Consider the following 15,003-nt stretch of genomic DNA (forward strand, 5'->3'; position numbering starts at 1 on the left):
TTCAATCAAAATTAGCCAAACAACAAACTTTTGGACCACAATACCCTTGCAATCTCACCCAAAGCTCACCAAATCTTGAACTCACCCACACTTCTCACCAAACGGAAGCACCATAGAGAGCCAAATCGGAGACCATCATCGGTGGCAATCTCACCGGAATTCCGTTCAACAACACTAATTCCACCAAAATCACGTCTAATAGCAATCAAGATCTCCAAGATAACAGTTGAAGTTCAAAAACTCTAGGTTAGCAATTTCAAACACATGCTTTATGTTGTTCTTGTGTTGTGTTGTGGTTGTGTGTTGTTGTGATGGTGTTTGTGGTGGTTAGTGGTCTATTGTCGCACTGTGTTGGAGGCAATACGTTGCAATGGCTGTTGACCAATTTGTGAAAATTTGAAATTTATGTGCGACAGGTTCCCGTTGCACAAAATTTCATATTACACAATCTGAAATTTTGTGCGACATGTTCCCGTCGCACCAAATTTTGTGCAACTGCCTTTCTGTCGCACAAAAAATCTGATTACACAATCTGAAATTTTGTGCGACAGGTTCTCGTCACACCAAATTTTGTGTGACTGCCTTTCTGTCGCACAAAAAATTTGATTACACAATCTGAAATTTTGTGCGACAGGTTCCCGTCGCACTAAATTTTGTGCAACTGATGCTGTTGCACAAAAAAATCATATTACATAAAATTTAGGTTATTTTCTGGAGGTCATAATTACAGCTAAATAAATCTATTTTTTGTGTATAATATATCGTTTCAAAGCTTGCAATGAAACAAATCAAACCCACAATGTGTAACCACATTTGTTATATTTTTTTTTGTATATTTTGTAGTTTAAATGGATTCAGTTGTGCTTCAACTGTGTTACGACGGTTGATGGGAGACGTTGGCGGATGGACGTATGGAGTACGTGAATGGCAATAATACAACTTTTCTAATTCGGAAAGAATGTACATTTGATCAGTTTCTGGCAAGAGTTTATGATGTGTTACAGATAAATCGTAATAAATACTATCACCATGAAGACAACTTTGAGGTCTAGTAATACAATGTATCGTACATGTTCACTGCCTATGGACATATTTAACGATGAAATAGTCAAGGCTGTGTTACATATGGCCTCTGATGTGGTAAATTATGGATGCATTCCTATATTTGTGACCACATCTCCTCGATTTGATTACCAAGATCTTGAGCCACCTGTAGAAACTGAAACCTCTTTTAGAGAAAATGTCTCTGTCCTTGATAGTGAAGAAGATGTATTACCACAGACACTGTCTTTACAACAACGTTACTCTCCACTCCACGACTACAATGACACTATTAATGACAATGGCATTACCCTAGCGGATGTTGAAGCAGAGGCATTACCACAGACACTGTCATTAGAGCAACGTTACTCTCCATTCTACAATAATGAATTTCGCAGTAATGATGATCCTATTGATGACATCGGCAACACAACAGTAGATAATGTTTGTATGGAACCATATAATAATACAATGAACAACCATTTTAATAGTTCAGTTTATGATAGAGGCGTTGGTCCTTCTCATATTCCTATTAATGTTGACGATGATGATCAAAATAGTATTCCTATTAATAACATTGCCAGCCAATCTATTATATTGCAAATTTTTATTTCAATGATATGTAAAAAAAAAAGTTTTGTAGACACCAATAATAATTATAAATACAATCGTCTAAAATCCAATTTCATCATTATATATCGGCGCCACAATATCCTAAAGGCCGATATCACCATTAAATATGTCTACAACAATTTTATTCCTAAAGTATTGCCCGTGGCCACTAGTAAAATTAAGTCTGAGCCCAAACATTAAATACATCGTGATCATCAACATAAAAACGCCACAATCGCCACTACCATGCTCTTGTTGCGGCACACCCTTACATATTTTGACATTCCAAGGGTCGGCATTCCGCAAGTCATGTCGGACGTTGTAAAATTCGATATCTTCTAACCATCGAGGGAAGATGACTTCAAGTGGTTTGAACTTATCCTTGTACGTTTTATCATCACGAACTGCCACCAACGAGTCATAAATCCACACATTTTTCTTGTGAAGGTCAACTCAAGTTACTATCCAATGATCGCCGCCCAGCATCTGTTGCACAATATTTGGTGCGACGGGAACCTGTTGCACAAAATTTCAAATTGTGTAATCAGATTTTTTGTGCGACAGAAAGGCAGTCGCACAAAATTTAGTGCGATGGGAACCTGTCGCACAAAATTTAGTGCGATGGGAACCTGTCGTACAAAATTTCAGATTGTGTAATCAGATTTTTTGTGCAACAGAAAGGCAGTCGCACAAAATTTGGTGTGACGGGAACCTGTCGCACAAAATTTCAGATTGTGTAATCTAATTTTTTGTGTGACAGAAAAGCAGTCGCACAAAATTTGGTGCGACGGGAACATGTCGCTAGGGGTGGGCACGGTTTGGTTCGGTTCGAAATTAAGTAGAACCGATTTAAATCGGTTATTTTATAAAAAGAACCGAATAAGAACCAAACTCAAACGGTTCTTTTCGGATCGGTTCGGTTCGGTTCGATTTTTTCGGTTCTAGGCCTATTGGGCCTATTTTGAATTTTTAAATTTTTAGCCCATTGGGCCTCATGAATGTAATAATTTTTTTTCAACAATTAATTTATCCTAATTTTATTACAAATATTAACAATAAATACAAAGTATTCAAAACACATTTTATCACTAATATCTTACTAACTATTAATAAGATACTCCCAAAATATGAAATATTAAAATTTCAAAATACATAACCAAACTCCAATACTCAATCTATATAAACATAATCATAATGTTATAAAGAGAAATAACACATGTTTGATTTGAATAAAATAAAAAAATAATTCGGTTTTTCGGTTCAGCTAAGTGAACCGAATACCGAACCGACATTTTGGTTTTTTTTACAAACGGTATATTTCGGTTTTTTTTTAAAATAAAAACCAAACCGAATTAGAAAAAACCATCGGTTCGGTTCGATTTTTTTAAGACTACGGTTTTTTTGCCCACCCCTACATGTCGCACAAAATTTTAGATTGTGTAATATGAAATTTTGTTCGACAGATTCCCACCGCACAAAATTTTGTGCGACGGGAACCTGTCGCACATAAATTTCAAATTTTTCCAAATTGGTCAACAATCATTGCAACGTATTGCCTCCAACACAGTCCGACAATAGACCACCAACCACCACAAACACCATCACAACAACACACAACCACAACACAACACAAGAACAATATAAAGCATGTGTTTGAAATTGCTAACCTAGGGTTTTTGAACTTCAACTGTTATCTTGGAGATCTTGATTGCTATTAGACGTGATTTTGGTGGAATTAGTGTTGTTGAACGGGATTCCGGTGAGATTGCCGCTGATGATGGTCTCCGATTTGGCTCTCTATGGTGCTTCCGTTTGGTGAGAAGTGTGGGTGAGTTCAAGCTTTAGTGAGCTTTGGGTGAGATTGCAAGGATATTGTGGTCCAAAAGTTTGTTGTTTGGCTAATTTTGATTGAAAAAAGTTTGGGTGGCCAAGTTGAAAAATGCAAAATTTTAATGGCTAATTTGGTAAATTTCCCCGGATCTAAACTTGACTGCTATGTTGTTCACACCTGTACCAAAACTTGTATCTTTTTATTTTCTTGCGATAAATTACTAATAATAATTTTAGGTGCCATTCGACTTCTGTATTTTTTTTTATTTAGAGAAAATAAGAATAATTCATTAGTTTAATAGCAATTGGGCTCTTTGGATTTGGCAATTGGGCTGAATTCGACCCACTTTAATAGCCGAACGATTCGTTTTGCCGTGAGACGCAATTGATTTGACGAGGCTTTCTTCGTTACAACTTACAAGGAAACACGTTGAAGCTTGATTGCGGGCTATCTATTTGATAAAATTCCTGACTCAAGTCTGTTAACTTCACGTATGTAATTTGGTTTTCTCACGTAATTTTGTACAATGCTACGTTTGTCGTCAAGATTCATAAGAACCAAAGTCTCCCCAGTGAAAGATCTCTTCACCAAAACATCTTCTTCATGCAGTTTCACTACCTTCACTGTAAACCCAACCATCCAAAAACAGCGAGAGAAAGCGATTCCATGCGACTTCTTGAAATGGTCTTCGCTTGGTTTGTATAGAACCTCAAGGTTTGCAACTGGGTTCACGCCGTTGCAGCCAAAGCCGTTGGATTCGATTATTGATATCGAGCGAGCCAAGGATAAATCTGCCGAGGATCTTGCTACGATTTGGGACGATGTATGTACCATTTCGGGTACTTCTGCTTCTTTTTTTTATTTTTTGTGAACAATTTTTTTGGGTTCATATAATTAATGGGTTGTGTTATTTCAGTATCATTTGGGAAGGGGTCACATTTGCGCGTCCTTGAAAACCCAGCTTTATCGTTTATTGGAGCACAGATCAGCTGATTGGTAATTTGTTAATCATTTTATTATGTATCTGTCTTCATTCTCCATGTTCTGCATTCTTATTTTCTATTGCTCTTTACAGCCGCTACTTTGTAATTCCTCTGTGGAAAGGAAGTGGCTATGCAACAATGTTTGTTCAAGGTTTGCTCTCTGATGAATCTCGCATATCTTACATGCTGCTATTTAGTGAGATTTGGTCATCTTCTATATTTAAAAAAAAAAAAAAATTCTTGTCTTGGTACATAGATTGGCCCTTTTGGTGTACCAACTCAAGAGTGCTTGAGGTACTTTTGTTGAATAAGTGAATAGAAGAGATAACACTTGCATCACGGTAAACAGGATGTAACAAATGTTTTAACAACTAGATTTGGTTTATGGTAATAGATACAAGTTTTATTCTCTTCATTACTGCAGTTGTGGCATTAACCTGAAGTTAGCTGATTGAACTCTGAAGTGAGGAATTCCTTTTAAATCCCTTTTTAATGAATGGACATTATTTGCACCCACACGGTAGCCATTTTAGAGTTTTCCTGTTTTAGTAAAGATAAGGTTTGAAAAGAGACCATCGACTAGGTTATGAGAACCATCTTCTTAGTTCATAAATGTGCGCTTATTTGAAAATGAGTTGGTAATGTAATTTTTAACTGAAGAGAAATGTCATTATTTTTAACTTGGTCTCTACTTGCCATGTCAAAGTTAGCTTCTATAGGCGATTTCTCTTTTCGGGGAAACCTTAGATGGGGTTATGCTTCCTTATTTAACTAGAATTTATTTGTTGAAAACTTGAAACTTTTATTATAACTGTCCCAACCGTGTCTGTCTGATTGCCTGGCTCCTTCTTGTCTGTCTCTTTGTTCATGGACTCTTGATATGACCACCTAGCTTTTGTTTTGTTCTGTTTTCTTATTTAATGAAAGGGATCACCTACTTTAATATTGCCGTTTTTAACTTTATGGTTAGAAATTGGGATTGTTGAAAGTATTCATATGTGGATATTGAGGTGGTTATAACAAGTTTAGTAATGTCATGTGTCACCCGCACTTATTTTCTTAGCTTAGGGCCAGTCAGGAAGGATTTTCATTACTTCAAGCAATACAATTCACTGAAACTTGTTCTCAGGAAATCTGTGAAAGGAAAGTTTTTGTTTGAAGTAAAGCTGTTGGTTAGTGAGGTAAATCTGTTTCTCTTGCAGTACAACTGCCTCACATTCTTGTAACTGGACTTGAGGATTACAAGGCCAGAGGAACTCAAGCAGCTCCCTACTTCACTGCATCTTTTTACACAGACTTTGCAGAGAGCAAGGACTTGGTGCTCATCCGTGGAGATATTGTGTTCACGAGTAAGCTCACTGACTCAGAAGCAGAATGGCTCTTGGAGACCATTCAATCTTTCTATTTGAATGATGTGAGATTTAAGCTTGTGGAACGGTTCAATAAGGAAGCACGAAACTTTGAATTCAAGGATGTCTTGCGAGCCTTGAGCATGCCCCTCCTATGATTTCCTGGAGGATTGCAAGCTTTCCAAAGTAACTGCACAACTGAAAAAGAGAAGAGTTGAAGCAGTAGCAATAAGATCGCCGCAGAATATTACCCCGTAAGAGGGAAGATGATACCATGTATTTTGAAAGTATGTTTTGTATACTTTTTTTTTTTTTCAATCTTCTATGGTTGTTCGAAGACCTTCATTTTTACTTTTAATGGAAACATTGATTTTGTAACTGGTTATGTGCACTTTTTTATGCTTAGTAGAATAGATGAAAGCTTCATGAAATTGTTTATGATTTTTTTTTTTTTGTGGGGAAAAAAGGACAGCTACGCCCCTTGATTTGGAGAAATAGTCATAAAATTCTTAAGTTTTTAAAAAGGAACACTAATTTTTTTTGAGAAAATATCTACTGTGCACCCGTTTTTTTTAATTTTTTAAAAAATACACAATTTTTTTTTTTTGCTGGAATCCACCTAAAGTTACATTTTATTTCACTTTTCCACTTCCGTTTGGAATCCGTTAAGAAAACTAACGGAAACTTAAAAAATGATCATTTTACCCCCAAAACAAAAATTACAATTTCACCCTAAAAATTATCAAAAATAATTATATTAAATCTAATAATTTTCTCCATCGGTCAATAAAGAAATTAATTCCACAACCATCAAATGTAGGCTTTTTAAAAAAAAATATGTATGTAATTAGAATGTTAAATTATAACAGTAGTATTAAAAATAGCTCAATCTCACAAACTATCAATTGAATTTAAGATAAGTAGAGTTTTATTATTCATTGAGTTATAATCTCTAATAGTTAAGATTTGTTTGTACTTCATTAACGTACCAATAATGATAATCATCATTAAATCTGATTATTTTTTACATTTTTAGGGTTAAATTGTAATTTTCATTTTGAAGGTAAAATGGTTATTTTTTTAAGTTTATGTTAGTTTTCTTAACGGATTCCAAACAGAAGTGGAAAAGTGAAACAAAATGTAACTTTAGGTAGATTTCAGCAAAAAAAAAAAGAAGAAAAAGAATTGTGTATTTTTGAAAAATTAGAAAAAATGGGTGGACGATGATATTTTTCCTTTTTTTTACCATAATACTATTTATCTCTATTAACTTAAAAAATCAACTCTAGTGTTTTATAATAAATAAAAATATAATATTAAAATAAATATAATAATGTAATATTTTAAAATAATTTTAATATTTACAATTCATTAAACATATTTTATTATATTAAAGTAAATTTTATAATAAACAGAAATATAATATTAAAATAAATGTATTAAAATTTAAATTATTTTGAATATTATGCAAAATAATAATTTAACAATATTAATATGTGAGAATTTTTTTAATTGTAAAATAGATTTAACCCAAATATTTATTTAAATCTCTAAAATAAATTCAAATATAGTATTAAGATAAAAATAATAATTTACATATTTGAATTTATTTAAATATTTAAATATTATTAATCTACTAATAGGTTACATTATTTATATTATATTTGTATTTATTAAAAATTTAAAGATAATCCTTTTAATTACTATATTCAAAGAATATCATGATAAAAGAAAGTCTTAGTGTCTCTTTTCTAAACTTTAGAGTTTACATGACCATTTTCTTAAACTTTAAAATGCATATTTTTTTAAATATATGCAAGGGCTTGGATGTATTTACCTGGAATTTTTTCCCCGTTTTTTAGAAAAAGAAAATTAAAAAAAAATTAGAAAAGAGAAAAAAAAACACTTCGCATATTGAAAAGGGAAATTATTAGCTATATAACCTTAAATGACACCCGTATCAAACGTGTGTGAACACTTTTCAAGTGTATCACTCGTATACCCTAAATTAACAAAACACTTATGCCGTCCACCAATCCGTTAACTTTCGTTCGTAAGTACTGGCATCATAAGGGTAATCTAGTCTTTTAAAATGGACGAAACTTTGATTAACAAAACGACATATCATCCCATTCACCTAGTAAACAATGACATATCATATGATATATATTGATAAAAATGACATGTCACCCCATTTATCGGATAATTGTTAATAATTGCTAAAAAAACTACTCTACAACCAAATCTACTCCTCTAAAATTTAACCTAAATTTTTGAAGATCTACTCCTCTAAACTCCAACTATAATTTTTTATTGTATAATATGAAATTTTTTATGGATAATTGTTAATAATATGTACCATTAATAATTTATTTTTTTAATCAAAAAATTTATTATTAATAACAAAATAAAAAAAATTATTTATTAAAATTTTACGTTAATTTTTAGGATAAATTTATTTTTTCACCTTATTTTGAATTTTAAGGGCGAAATAATTAATTTGTCATAACTCTGTTAACTTTTCAATGGAAATTAACATATTGGTGGACGGTAAAAGTGTTTTGTCAACTTAAAATATACGAGTGATACACTTAAAAAGTATTCACATACGTTTAATAAATGTGTCATTTAAAGATATATAGTTGATAATTTTACTATTGAAAAACAAAAAGAAAAGTGGTACAGTCATTTGGGAACCTCCCACCCAAAACGGTGTGTCTCAGCGCGACGTGGGTGAAACGACGTCATTATGTAAAACAAGGCTAGTATGCAATTTTCGAGTCTCCACAGAAAGTCCGTTGTGCCCTCGTTGTTTAAGTCATGGTCTTCTTACCAAAGAAACCATTGTGCGTTAGTTTTTCTATTTTCTCGCATTCTCCACTCTTCCATTCGTAAATCATATAATCCATTCCTCCTCGAGTGAAATTCTGTACGGTGTCTTACTATTACTCTTACTTGATGCTTTTACTTGAAATTCAATTTTATATAATACTTCATAAATCAAAATCATGATGATTATATTATATACTCATTTCAGTTTTTGTTATTGTTCGATTTCACACTCAGCTCTCTACCAAAACGCAAAAAAATCAAAAAAATTTCCCCAATGACTGACCCCTCAGACGAGGCCAAGCAAATCGAGAAGCTCTACGAGTTCGGCGAACGACTCAACGAGGCCAAGGACAAGTCTCAGGTCTTACTCTAGGGTTTCATTAAGCCTTTTTTTATTTATTTTCCTTTCTTATATTTGCTTTTATGCTAATTATATTTATATTAAATTACCTAAAAAATTATATTTATATTATTTTTCTTTTTTTGTTTTGCAGAATGTGAAGGACTACGAGGGGATAATTGAAGCTGCGAAAACGAGTCTTAAAGCTAAGCAATTGGCTGCTCAGTTGATTCCTAGGTTTTTCAAGTTCTTTCCTGACCTATCCAGCCGCGCTGTTGATGCGCATCTCGATTTGATCGAGGAAGAAGAGCTTGGAGTCAGTATTTATTTTTTGAATTTGTAGTTTGTAATTATATCTGAAATTTCCGTTCAATATTTTATATTACATTTTTTTTTAATTTATGTGATTTGTTCATTATTTTCTTCTTCTTTTTCACTTGATTTGTGAATTAGTCAATGGAACATAACTTCTTAGGTGTCATGTTGTGAGTATGAAGTGAATTAACTAAATGAAATATGAAACTGATTTTGCAGGTTCGAGTGCAAGCAATTAGGGGACTCCCTCTTTTCTGCAAGGATACGCCGGAGTATCTTTCTAAAATTGTTGACATTCTAGTACAACTCCTTGCAGCTGGTATATTACTATTTTTAATTATTTTCTTTTCAGTATTTATTGCCCCTTTATTGTTTAATTCATCTGATATTGGGCTTTGCTAATGCAATTTAGAGGAAATTGTGGAGCGTGATGCTGTGCACAAAGCACTTATGTCCCTTCTGAGGCAAGATGTGAAAGGTAATTTTCATGTCAAAACTGCACGTGGTCATATCATTTCTTTTGTTTCCTGCTTTTCTTATTCTTGCTTTGTGCCTGGGTTAGCTTAGTTGTTTTGTTAATGCAGCTTCTTTGACTGCCTTATTTAAGCACATTGGGAGTGTCGATGAACCAAGTACAGATGAGTTTATACGTGAGAAGGTTCTAAGCTTTATAAGAGATAAGGTTGGAGGATTAAAAATATATTGCCAGATGCTATTATTACTCTCCTCTTCTTAATATTATTAAATGGCTAAGTAACCACTTTTACAGGTTTTCCCTCTTAAAGCTGAACTCTTGAAGCCTCAGGAGGAAATGGAAAGGCATATAACTGATTTAATAAAAAAAGTATGTTCACGATTTTTGTTAAGTTTTTGCTTGTACATTTGTTCTTTTCCTTTGAAAAATTAATGCATCTTAAAATTTATACACTTTTACTAAAGGAGTGTGGCTACTTTGAATGAGGTCTTACAGAGTTTGGAAGATGTAACGGGAGCAGAATTTAGAATGTTTATGGATTTCCTGAAAAGTTTGAGTCTATTTGGAGAGAAAGCTCCTACTGAACGAATGAAAGAGCTTATTGGAATCATTGAAGGGCAGGCTGATCTAGATGCGCAATTCAATGTGAGTGTGTTTTGTTCTAGTTAGTTTACTAAATGTCTATTTGAGAGTTATTCTAACAACCTTGATTATGCATTGCTGATATTTTGAAGCGTTTTTCCTTTGGCGATACTTGACGTGCTTTGAGCATTAGATTTTTGGACTATTATCATCTGTTGTCTTTCATACCTTTCTTGATGCATGCTAATTTGGTGTTTGTATAGTTTTCAAGTTGCATACAGTTGAGTGGATTATGTTACCATTTATATGACCGGATACCCAGAATACCGATAGATGCAAAATTGGTTTGTTTATGGAACGCGGTATATGTCCATTAAATTGTAACAAACGTCTGTGAAACAGAGTTTTTTAAGTATATAGAAATTAATGAGAAACTTTTTTCAACAGAAGTTGCTGGAACTTTTCTAAAAAAGGTACAATTAATGAAGGAAGACGTGAACCGCATTAGAGGGGAGAGGAAGTTTGAGATGCAGATTTTGTTTCAGTATTTACTATTATGCCGGTTTTTATGCTAGAGAATGTGACAAGCATGCTTTATTACGATGACAACTAAGTAACTTAATCTTCTTGTGACTTCATAGTCATCATCTGGAAAACTATGTTATTTTGACTGTATTTTATTACTTCTGTTATCCTTCTTCATAAGATTTTCCTAGAATATAAGTTTTTGATCATTTTGTTACTTTCCATTTTATTACCAACTTAATCTTCTCTAAATGCTTGTCATGTAGGTTTCAGATGCAGACCATATTGACAGATTGATATCATGCCTGTACATGGCTCTTCCCTTCTTTCTGGTATGGATTTTGCCTGATAATGTTAAATGTATTTACATGATCCATTTGACATTATTCTTAACTGAACCTCCTACACCCTTCTAAATTTCACCAGAGAGGAGCATCCGGCAGCAAATTTCTCAACTATTTGAACAAACACATTATCCCAGTTTTTGACAAGGTAATGCCTTTCTTTGTACCCGACTGTAATGCATGAGTTTTCATTGATGTGTATTGTATAGTATTGGTGTTGCATTCTTTCGACATTCAATATGTTATGCTACACTCCAACTTTTCATATCCTTCCTATGTTGAAGGGAAAAAAGGATTTGAAAAGTTTTTCACAAGGATATGTATATATGTTTCTGGTAATTATTTCTTCTTTTTTGTTTTTGATATAGTCATTGTATTGTTCAAATTTTAATGTGAGCAATGTAAAGATTTTTTATTAATGTCGGGATCAATTTTAAAGCTTTTGGGAGGTGTATCTCTGACCTGTGTGTTACTCTATATGGCTAGAATGCTATCCTCTTTTCTTCCCTTTGAACAAAAGGGTCTTGCATTGTTGTAAACGTATGTGTTTTAGTAGATGTACTACCCAAATAAGAAATTGGATGCCTCCTATTTCTTAGATTTAAGATATATTTGATGCTTGCTAATTGGTTTTGAAAAATAGGAACGAGAGATGGTAAGGAAAATTGAAATGAGAAATAATATATGGATGTGGTAGTTTGCAAACTTTCTGGTGACAGCTGAAAAAGTTGGGAAGGATTTGTAATGGAAAGATTGTGAACTGATATTAGGGGTCAACTTCCATATATCAGAAGATTATACTGACATTGGATCATGCTGTTTCTCTTGTTTGTTGTGTGTAAATACCCGTAACAATTCCTTGAAAGTGGAAGTTTATTTCACATAAAATTTGATGTTCTCTTTGGTTTAAGAGATGAGCTCTCATCCTTAAGAGACATTTGTTTTACTATGAAGTGTTCTAGTTAAGAAGTTTCTGGATATAATCTAACAGATATAATCCTTATCAGCTTCCTGAGGAACGAAAGCTCGATTTGCTTAAAGCCCTTGCAGAAATATCGCCTTACACAACACCACAGGATTCACGCCAGATTCTTCCTTCTGTTGCTGTGCTGTTAAAGGTATACATGTTATTTGTGATATTGTAGATTATCTATTAAAAATGATATTGTGGTAACATATAATGTGATACATTTCAACACTACTTTTTCCATTTGAGCGCATTTTGTGCTCTTTGTGAGAATTTTGGTCGTGTTGACTATGGCCAAGTTTTGTTAATATAACTTTATCAATGTATGTGTAAATTATTTTTCTTTGCATCTTTCATTCTTTCTAATATGATTTTATTGGTTGTTTAGATTATTTTTTGTTGACGTATTTATTCTTCCTTCCAGAAGTACATGCCTTTGAGGAAGACCGGAGGAGAAGAGATGAACTTTACTTATGTTGAATGCTTGTTGTATACTTTTCATCATTTAGCTCACAAGGTTGTTAATTCTTGCTGTTTTGGTTTTTATACCTACTCTTGTTAGTTTATTACTCCGAATGCTTATTTGGTATTTTCTTACATAGGCTCCCAATGCCACAAATAGTCTATGTGGTTACAAGATAGTGACAGGCCAACCTTCAGATAGGCTTGGTGAGGACTTCTCTGATTGTTACAAGGATTTCACTGAGAGGTTAACTACTGTTGAAGACCTAACTAGGGCAACAATGAAGAAATTAACTCAGGGACTGGCTGATCACAACAAAGAAATGGCAGCTGCTAAAACGGATGAAGCAAAGGAAAAAATTGTGAGTTTGTTCTTGGAGATTGTATGTTCTTTTTGTGGAATGATTTATTTTTAGCATGTCTTTTGCAACTAACTTCTTTATTTTATGTGCAGAAAACTCAGAAACAGAATACTACAACTGGGTTGCGGACCTGCAATAACATTTTGGCCATGTCAAAGGTAAGAGGAACTGTAATCTTATTATTATGATTTAACTATGTGGATAGCTGAAATATCAGAACTGATCTTCATATTTCTTAAACATTCAGCCATTACATTCAAAAACACCTTCATTTATTGGAGATAAGAGTGTCAACCTATCATGGAAAGAAGCAACAAAACCTTCTGTGCCCTCTACCACGACAGCTTCTGGGTATGAGATCTCTCGTTACTGAAAATCCTTTTATTGTTAATTGCTTTGCTGTATTTGTACCATAGTTTATTTATATATGCTTTTTAGCCTAGCATTCATAGCCATTCATAATCTATGTCAAATGATTTTCCATGACTTACATTTGGAGAGGAAAATTAAAGACGTATGATGAGAGTTTGGACTTGTGATAATGAAAACATGATCCCACAGTTAAGAGGAGAAATTGAATCACAAATAAAAGTGATAATCACACCTTACATGATGAAAATATATATGACACATGCTTGCACACACATCCCTCTTGCAAAATTTGACTGTTAACTGAAATGGCCCTTTCCAGGCAAGATTATACTTATTTTCTATTAATTGTGCAGAGGGAAGCGACCTGCTTCCATAAATGGATCTGGCAATACAGCCTCAAAAAAGGGCCGCGGATCTGGAGGTTTGCAAAACCAGCTTGTTAATAGAGCTTTGGAAGGTATATCACGTGGTGGAAGGGGAGGTATAAGAGGAAGGGGCAGGGGTTGGGGTGCACGTGGAAGAGGAAGAGGCTATCGGTAGCTTTGATGCATGATCGTGTGTACCTGAAGAATACGAATAGATGTCCCCGAAGAATACAAATAGATGTCATTGGATGTATTGTAATTCTTTTCTGTTCGAACAAGTTTTGATTGATGGATGAAGATAATGAGACTTCAGATTAATCATGCACTAACATCAGCAATTTTATCCCCCCCTCTGCTTGATTAACCGTATTGTTTGAAGGTCAGGGCTTTGAGTTTCCAAACGTTCTCAGATTTCATGATCAAAGCCACTATTACGGGACGGATTCAGGAACTTTTCTATTTGCATCCTTGTTTAGTGGTGTATGCACATTAATATTGATGTGCAGACATTTTCACTTGTCTGACCATTTGTAGGATTTTTCCTAGTTCATTTGATTTGTGTTAACCCTGTGAAAGTGTTTACGACATACTTGGGGCTGTTATTCGAGTAAAACATTTGGAGGTACTTTTTCTCTGGCAATCAACTAATTGTTGTAATGTGCGATTGGGAATTGGGCTTGTGGTATGGCTGTGCTTTACGAAGTCTGAAAAGTACTGAGAGAACGTTTTACGGGGATACGAAAGAACGTTATCGAGATACCTAGTCTCAAACAGGAATACACTGAAATCAGGTTACGGCAGCATCCATGATAGAGGCAACCTGATGGTTTCATCCAACGCATAGGTCTTGTTTTTTTTTAGATTGAGATTAAAATTTACAATATCAGTGTTTAATAAATATTAGTTAGTGTAGTTTAAAAATTAAGTTAATTGATTTTATATTTTTATAATGAAAAATTTATTACATCTTCATTAACTTCGTTAAAATTATTATTTAAAATTATGTTGATTATATACTATTAATTTTTATTTTATAGTTATAAATTTTTTTTACAACAATTGTGGTTTTTAAGATATAACACCTAATTATACAGTGAATGGCTGCTAATAAATAAAAGGGTAGGATTTTTTTTATTTTCTTTCTCAAGAATCAATTAATTGTTGTAATAATATAGATACAAACTCTTAAACAAATTTATGTGACATGATTAAATTGATTGAATTAAATATTTCTTAGTCCACGTGA

General features: G+C 33.4%; 2 protein-coding genes across 4 annotated transcripts; both read left to right on the top strand.

Annotated features, from left to right (window-relative positions):
- Positions 1-3,839: 3,839 nt before the first annotated feature.
- On the top strand, positions 3,840-6,194 carry LOC102623781 (uncharacterized). Its single transcript, XM_006467627.4, has 4 exons — positions 3,840-4,307; positions 4,401-4,480; positions 4,560-4,618; positions 5,670-6,194. Exons 1-4 carry the CDS (start codon positions 4,011-4,013, stop codon positions 5,972-5,974), a joined length of 741 nt encoding a protein of 246 aa, XP_006467690.1. The 5' UTR covers positions 3,840-4,010; the 3' UTR covers positions 5,975-6,194.
- A 2,386-nt stretch (positions 6,195-8,580) lies between these two features.
- Positions 8,581-14,418, top strand: LOC102623491 (apoptosis inhibitor 5-like protein API5). Of its 3 annotated transcripts, none has more exons than XM_015527032.3 (16): positions 8,581-8,745; positions 8,883-9,009; positions 9,143-9,304; positions 9,523-9,622; positions 9,716-9,781; positions 9,888-9,985; positions 10,073-10,147; positions 10,265-10,423; positions 11,152-11,217; positions 11,312-11,377; positions 12,237-12,347; positions 12,621-12,713; positions 12,799-13,020; positions 13,113-13,178; positions 13,268-13,371; positions 13,746-14,418. In XM_015527032.3, exons 2-16 carry the CDS (start codon positions 8,923-8,925, stop codon positions 13,930-13,932), a joined length of 1,662 nt encoding a protein of 553 aa, XP_015382518.1. In that variant the 5' UTR covers positions 8,581-8,745; positions 8,883-8,922; the 3' UTR covers positions 13,933-14,418. The 3 variants fall into 3 exon arrangements, with proteins under 3 accessions (XP_015382518.1, XP_006467689.1, XP_015382519.1); XM_006467626.3 differs by having other exon boundaries at positions 10,274-10,423; XM_015527033.3 differs by having other exon boundaries at positions 8,636-8,745; positions 8,854-9,009.
- Positions 14,419-15,003: the final 585 nt, after the last annotated feature.

Source organism: Citrus sinensis, chromosome 2 (assembly GCF_022201045.2).
Source record: "Citrus sinensis cultivar Valencia sweet orange chromosome 2, DVS_A1.0, whole genome shotgun sequence".
Taxonomy (NCBI): domain Eukaryota; kingdom Viridiplantae; phylum Streptophyta; class Magnoliopsida; order Sapindales; family Rutaceae; genus Citrus; species Citrus sinensis.

Bases quoted from the DNA above. Each gene is read 5' to 3' on its own strand.
- LOC102623491 (XM_015527032.3), top strand. From the start codon at position 8,923: ATGACTGACCCCTCAGACGAGGCCAAGCAAATCGAGAAGCTCTACGAG. The intron at 12,714-12,798 runs GTTGTTAATTCT...TTTCTTACATAG, and splicing joins TTCATCATTTAGCTCACAAG to GCTCCCAATGCCACAAATAG. The intron at 13,021-13,112 runs GTGAGTTTGTTC...TTTTATGTGCAG, and splicing joins ATGAAGCAAAGGAAAAAATT to AAAACTCAGAAACAGAATAC.
- LOC102623781 (XM_006467627.4), top strand. From the start codon at position 4,011: ATGCTACGTTTGTCGTCAAGATTCATAAGAACCAAAGTCTCCCCAGTG. The intron at 4,308-4,400 runs GTATGTACCATT...GTGTTATTTCAG, and splicing joins TTGCTACGATTTGGGACGAT to TATCATTTGGGAAGGGGTCA. The intron at 4,481-4,559 runs GTAATTTGTTAA...TGCTCTTTACAG, and splicing joins GAGCACAGATCAGCTGATTG to CCGCTACTTTGTAATTCCTC.